Raw genomic sequence first — 7,382 nt, forward strand, 5'->3', positions numbered from 1 at the left:
CAACTGGCTGAAGCAATGATTTTAAAGTCTATGATGGATTACAACTTTCTGCACACTTGAGTAAAAGCTAACCTCGCTGAGAGCTGAATTGTATGGAAATCTGTCTGACCCCCTTCCCTATGCTTTCCTTCTACAGATCCCAACATTGAGGGAGAAACTGTGACCATTCTGGGACCTCTGCTTGTGACTGGCCCAAAACAAAGGGATGTTGCGCTTGCTGTGATAAAGGAAGAGTCTGCTCCTGTGGAGCTCTGGTTGATGGTGGCCATAGGATGTCTAAGTCTTCTTGTTGTCCTTGCATGTGCTGTGTTCATTGGCAAGTCTCTGAGAAAGTAATGTATGCTTGCCATGGGAAAATAAAAACCTCATTTCCAAATTAGTCTATTGCTTATTTATTGATGGTATAATGTACCTCTTACAGTACTCCATAGGATGTTTTTAGTGGGCAATCTGAACATGTATGCATCATGGGTAGGGTTGCCACCTGTCCAGGATTCACCCGGACAGTTCGGGTTTTGAATGCTGTGTTCGGGTTTCATGGCAGCAGAAACCCGGACAAAAGATGTTGGGCAGAAAGGGGCAACCAAAATTAACATAGGCGCTACTGGCCCCCCACTGAGAATAGGCTCAACTGTGATATTTACATATGAGTGTGAGGCGCTATTTACATATGAATAAGCAGTGACTCTTTCACTCCAAAAAATGTCCGCGTTTCACTTGAAGAAAAGGTGGCAACCCTAATCATGGTCTTGGCTATTATTAAAAGGTCAGGTTTGTTGAGGTGGGGGTATGATCTGAAGCTTTCATTACTGTCCTTGAGCCCAATTCAGAGTTTCACAAGGTGATCTAAATACTGTCTTCTAAATGCTCTATTAAAATTGGCGCTAAAGTTTGAAATTATTTCAAAGGGCTGAATACCTGAGGTGCTTAACATTGAAAACCATTGAAGTTAGTTTAAGGTAATCAGTTGGGTGCAAAAACTATTGACCTGCATTCCTATGTTAGCTGGAACAATTTCTTGAGGGCTACTAACCCTTCAGTTACGGGGAGAGTGGGTATTTGTTGTCCTGTCCAAGGATGACAACACTGCTTTATAGATGCAGTGTTGTCACCCTGGGACAGTTATATATTCACAAACCCCTACACCACTGTGCAGAAAGGGAACAAATTAAACCAAAAACAAGAACTCTACTGAACAAATGAACCACAACCTTAGCATGTGTAAGGTAAATGTAATATGTAAATAAAACTGATTTATAGTCCATAGCAAATGTTTTAGGCAATGTGGCTTTAATTATAGATATGAAACGTGTATGTTATGACTGGGTTTATGCCCTAATGCCTGGACTTGATGGCTCCTTCTGATCTGGAACTGTTCCATAGATCCCAACTGTTCCTTATTTGGAGAAAATGCCCCTCCTCTGGAACAACCAACCTCTTCAATTGTCCCTTTTTGGTCTGAACAGGTATTCATTAAAGTATTTGGGTTTTAGCACAAACTAACTTTTAATTCAAGTTGTTCCTAAACTCTATAGGCAAAAGATTTGTTTTCCCCCTCTCCCCCTTATTAAGCCCCCTGTTTAGTTAGACAGGGTTATGTCCTCTGCATACATAATGTGTCCCTCTTGGCTATCTCAAAGCTGGGGTGTGTTATGACTCTAGATCTTCCATATTGAGGCTAGGCAGGAGACATGGTTGAGCACTGGTGTTCTGTGCAGCACACTGGACTGAGGTAGAGCACGTTTATAGTTCTGGGTCCCTATGACTTGCATCATCCCAGTATGGTCCTCCCTTTCTTCATACAGAGGATTGGCAAAAAACAATACTGAGGATGCTGCTGGGTGCAACTGGGGGAGGTTTAATTGAGATTGAATAGTCCCCTCCATAGGCTTCAAGTTGTGCTCTTCAACACCAAAAGCAGTTCATTCTTTGGGTACAAACACTAGAAGCTGCAAAGGTTGGGGTCAAAATACACCAGTGCTACTGGTGGTGACACAATGCTTGGTTTCACATCCTGTATAGGTGACCACTCATCAGAGAAATTATTTGGGTAGTGTTTGGTTGGTTCAACCCCCCCCCCCACATGCCCACTGTCTGGACACATGCTGTCCCCCATTATAAGAGTGTGGCTGCACTGTACAGGCCTTATTCACAGGGGATGTCTGTGCAAAATCTGCAAGTTTAATTTTTTTTTACTCCTTTTACATGCAGCAAATGTCTGCACAGCAAAGGTTAGATGTTCCTTACTCAACATGCCTCAACACATCCAGAGTATCTAATCTGCCCCAGTGCATGCAGATCAGTAAATCTTCCTGAACACAAGTAAATGGATGGGTGTTCTACCATTTACAGAAATTACTTGTATTTAGAAGTGGCCTATAACCAATATTACCGTCACTGCCTGTGAGAATGGGGCCTGCTACAACTCAAACATGGCTCAGAAGGTAAGGGACTCACTTCTGGGTTCATCCTCTTACTATAATTCTAGGAAATTGTAACAGTACAAGCTGGAACACACTAAGGGGAACCAGCATGGAGTCATGAATTCTGGTGGGGGAGATCTTGCTGTTTGTGTAACCAAGACGCAAAGCCAGGGGCTGTCTGAGCATACTAGGCTTAGAGTTGCCACCTTTTTGTTCGGCAGCAGACTGCCTTGTCTCTGGAATGGATGCATGGTGTCTGTGTGAAGGTTCACAACCTGAGCCAGCACTACAGGAAGAGGCACTCAGCTGCAAAGGGAAGTTCTCCCCAAGCATGAGAAGAGATACATATTTAAAAGGACGAGCAGCAAAGAGAAGGAAAACAACCATGGATTACAGTAAGGCACACATTACACTATTGGTTTATGTTTAAAAAAAAATCTGAGGGTTTAATGTCACTTTAAGGAATTGCACCTGTTGCCACTCGCTAATCAAAGTAAGATCTTTATTTGGAGAAGAGAAGCTTACTTTGGGCAAATAAAACAGTGCTGCTGAAGTTTTCACACCCTGCAATACCACTGGAGGAAGACTCACCCAAATGTATCTGGCTGGACACACAGGAGGCAAATCTTGCATAGTCTGGTGTACTCTATAACTGGCCAGCAGCTGGTTGGCTGGAAAATCTCCAGCTGAACGGTGCGTTCAGCTGGAGATTTTCCAACCAGACCCTTCAATCGTCTGATCGAGGGACGCTGGGTGGAAGGGTGCTGACGGGAGACCACTGTGCAAATTTATAATGGTTCAAGAACTGGCTGAACTTCGCATTTTCTATGGCCAGCTTAAGGGATGTGGAGCAGCCATGGGATTATCACACACACTTCTAAGGTTCCTCAAGCTTTCTTCAAGCTAGAATCCTCGCATTACTTTCCCCATGGCCCATATACACAACTTTGAGAAGCTTGCCCCCACCTGCAGTTTGCCAGCTGACTGGTCTGCACACACCAGACTACTCAATTTATGGAGGTATGGATGTGGGATGGACTCCCACATCCATAATTGGCCATTTGGCCAATTACCTTTGGAGACGTTATTGTACTTGGTGTAAGGAACCAACCTATAATTAAATATCACTTTTTTTAGGTGGATTACTGTTAAGATAGGAAATAATGAGAAATCTCTCCAGAGAGGATCACTGACAAATACACATTAGCGTAGTGGGAAATTTCTGTCTGTGTTATTAGTGCCCATGCTTTTCTGTTCTGGTGACAACTGCAGTCACAGTTCTTGCATGGGTGTCACAGGGACTGTGCTCATGAGGGGTTCCCACTATCCCTGTGCTGAGTTCCCGGGTCTGTACACCCGCTGTGCCCATTATGAGGGGCCCCCACCATCCCTGTGCTGAGTTCCCGGGTCTGTACACCCGCTGTGCCCATTATGAGGGGCCCCCACCATCCCTGTGCTGAGTTCCCAGGTCTGTACACCTGCTGTGCCCATTATGAGGAGCTCCCTCCATCTCTGTGCTGAGTTCCCGGGTCTCTACACCTGCTGTGCCCATTATGAGGGGCTCCCTCCATCCCTGTGCTGAGTTCCCGGGTCTGTACACCCGCTGTGCCCCTATGAGGTGCTCCCAACACCCCTGTGCTAAGTTCCCTGGTCTGTACAAGTGCTGTGCCCATTATGAGACGTTCCCACCATCCCTGTGCTGAGTTCCTGGGTCTGCACACCTGCTGGGCCCATTATGAGGGGCTCCCACCATCCCTGCTTGATATATTTGACAATGAATGCTGTTACCTGTGTTAAAAATGCACAATGCTGCAAGCACGTTCACGTGCAGAGTGTGAATGCAGCCCAGAGGGCCCATTTACATGTTGCATGTGTTCATATGAGTGTCATGGCCTGAGTACATCATCAATGAGACCCCAACTTGCATCCACAGACCAAAAAATACACAGGGTCATTTTTTTTTGTTAGGTGCTTTTGTTGCATTCATAGACATGAATAGGTGCGCACCCCATAGTGTATACAACACAAAGGGCTCTGCAATCGGAGCAGAACAGGTGAATGAGCCCTAAGCCTAGAGCTACACAGGAGACTTCAGATACCCAATCCTGCCATTGACATTGCTAGCCATTAATCACTGGGCCCAGCAAATGATCAAGGAGGCCAAATTCACATTGTCGTGTTGCCATTCTGAGTGTTACCCTCAATGCATCTTGCAGGTACACCTCGCTTATTTTGGTGCATCAGGAAGCCCATTCAAATGAATGAACCCCCAAAGAGGTAAATGGACCCTGAAACAAACAGCTGCCTATGGTGTAAGCCAGGGGTAGCCAAACTCTGGCCCTCCAGCTGTTGTGAAACTACAAATCCCATGAGGCATTGCAAGATTCTCACAGCCACAGACATGACTCCCGGAGAGAGATGCATCATGGGATTTGTAGTTTCACCACAGCTGGAGGGCCGGAGTTTGACTACCCCTGGTGTAAGCTATACTAGTAGTATATAATAGCAATCAAAGGTTACCAATGGCCAATGATTGGGACATTGAGCAGCCATGCTAGATTATGCTAGTAGTGCTCCTAGTGATTGCGAGTGATTTTGCTAGCAGGATTGAACTACTAAAATTGGTCTGTATAGCTCTCAGCAACCAGCAATGAATATCAGCCTTGTAGATTAGCCCTAATGGTGAATGAGCCAGCCATTTGGGTGTAGTGATTATCTGCCCCACCTGGTGGGTATTAGTGGCTATTGGGAGGGGCATAAAAGGTAGATCTCTTATCTTTCCTCCTTGTGCTGTTCCTCTTGCAGTCAGGATGGGTCTAGGGGTGAGAAGCTGCTGCAGTTGGGTGTTGCTGGTGGCCCTGGTTTATGGGCCAGGGTTTGGCTGTGCTGGAGATGGTGCCTTAGGGAGACATAGCCGCCAGTCAGATTGGTGGAGGAGCTACCAGAGGGCTGCACCTCGCCAGGGGTTGTCTCAATTGGGTTCCAGAGGGCTTTCTTGGGGAGGTAATGAGCCTGTGCTTGGGGCTTCAAGAGGTGGGCTTCATTGGGGTTTATCTGGTAGATACACTGGTGGGATTCCCCGACAGTTGCCACAGGCTGGGATCTCCACTATCAGTGTCCAGTGCGAGGAGGACAGTATGGTGGTAAATGTCCAGAGGGATTTCTATGCAACTGGAAAGCTGGTGCAACCCACTGATCTGAGCCTGGGACCCCAACGCTGCCAGCCAAACACCCAAAGCACTGATGCTGTCATTTTCCAGATTAGCCTCCAGGACTGTGGAAACACTGTGCAGGTAATTGTGTAACTTGCACTTCAAATTTCACCTTGTGTTGTCTGTATTCCAGTAAATGCAGTGATGCCCATAGCTACAGATGGATGTCCCCTTTCATTAGTCTATACTGGTCAGAGCAACAATGGAGAGTAGAGTCTGCAGTGTGGTCTTAAAGACAATATAGCTGTTGTTGATGGGACTGGGACTTTCTTCATGGTTGCCCATTGTCTTGTGTATGAAGAGAAGCTGTAGGGACTGCTCTAGCAGCCAGGTGGGACCAAGGCTTCGGTGTGTCTCTGTAGTCTTTGCTCCCTAGATGATATGAGCATGTAACCATTGTAATGCATGGGGTAGCCCCACTACAATGATTGATTTAAGCCTTGAGTGCTTAATGGGAGTGCTGTCTCTTTAAAAAAGCTGGCGTTCTGTCTTCACTTTCTGCATGCTTGTTTTGGGCTGGTGATTTGACTTGGTCATTGCCAGGCAACAAAGGTTTTTAATGGGCATGCAATGGCAGACCCTGTGATTTTTTTTTTTTCCCCAATACAGTACAAGGAATATTTTGTTTTTAGTTAAGCGCCCTGAGACTGTCTTGGATGTGATTTTCAGCAGGCTGAGCTAGTATTTCCCTCTGCTCCTCTGCCAGCAATTGCATAATCCTTTTTATGGAGAGAGGTGGAGGAGCTGGGCCAGCAAAGACTAACTGGACACTGCAAGAGGGAGCTATGTAGTGTATGGTGGGAGTTGATACTGGAAAGAAGCATTTAAATTGCTTGCTTTAACAAAGCTCTCGCCTGCATTTTTATGCTGTGATGGGGTCTCTCTAAGAACATAAAACCATGTGAAAGAAAATGCCATAAGATAATCAGCCTGATGTGAAAATCAATCAAAGCTGAATCCTTATCAGCATGAAAGCTTGGTGACTAGTCTCTTCAGAAATGTAAGTCAATGATTGTTGTGTCATGAGTAAGGGATGACGTGCCTCTAATCTTCTTCTCTGCACAGATGACTCAAGATTGGGTGATCTACTCTACCAATCTGACCTACAGCCCAACCTCCTCCATTCCAATCATCAGAACCAACCCAGCTGTGGTCCCCATAATATGCTACTACTACCGGTGAGTCTACACTAGGGGTGCAATGCATGTCCTAGTTGCTGGTTAATATCTAAAGCCAAGAACATGTGGATGGAGTAGGGATAACAGTTGAAACCCCCATGTGAGGGTTTTCTGCCATCTGGCCCATTCAAGATATTTCCCTTATCTGTAGACCCAAGAGGGCAGTGAGAATCTCTCCAAGTAGGTATAGATTGCTGACAACTCAAACTTGCGGTTTTCAATTCAGGTGAGTGATCTGAAGTCAGGTTTTTGCTGTCTCTACCCCCTGAGAAAGGTTCTAACGTGTCTTTAACAAACTTGTGGCCCATTCACTTATGAGGAGCAGTGAATGGGAATTGAGTTACCGTGAGGCACATACCACAGTGCCCTAAGGTTTACATGGCCCATAACAATCTGTTGCAGTCAGTGCACTACAAGCCAGATGTGTATTGTATGAGTTGTGTTGGCAGCCCACTTTGGCACATGTCCAAAGATTTTGGGTGTACTTTTCCACTTTACTATTGACTATCTGTAGACTTGTCTCCTGTGCCTACAACCCACACCTACTGCAGTGATGAACAATGCCCCCC

The 7,382-nt window shown here is 45.8% G+C and overlaps 2 protein-coding genes across 2 annotated transcripts in view; both read left to right on the plus strand.

Moving 5' to 3' along the window:
- The window catches only part of LOC108794727 (zona pellucida sperm-binding protein 3-like), a 6,348-nt gene extending 6,012 nt beyond the window's left edge, over nt 1–336 (plus strand). The window contains exon 8 of the mRNA XM_018565816.1: nt 137–336. Coding sequence (XP_018421318.1) covers nt 137–336 — 200 coding nt within the window. The remainder of the gene's footprint in view (nt 1–136) is intronic.
- Nucleotides 337–5,537: 5,201 nt separating this feature from the next.
- LOC108794728 (zona pellucida sperm-binding protein 3-like) overlaps nt 5,538–7,382 on the plus strand; it is a 12,128-nt gene continuing 10,283 nt past the window's right edge. Inside the window, exons 1-2 of the mRNA XM_018565817.1 lie at nt 5,538–5,716; nt 6,701–6,813. Of these exons, the coding sequence (XP_018421319.1) occupies nt 5,561–5,716; nt 6,701–6,813 (269 nt within the window). The 5' untranslated portion in view covers nt 5,538–5,560. The remainder of the gene's footprint in view (nt 5,717–6,700; nt 6,814–7,382) is intronic.

The sequence above is a fragment of the Nanorana parkeri genome, unplaced genomic scaffold, assembly GCF_000935625.1.
Source record: "Nanorana parkeri isolate BGI_ZX_2015 unplaced genomic scaffold, ASM93562v1 scaffold890, whole genome shotgun sequence".
Lineage (NCBI taxonomy): Eukaryota > Metazoa > Chordata > Amphibia > Anura > Dicroglossidae > Nanorana > Nanorana parkeri.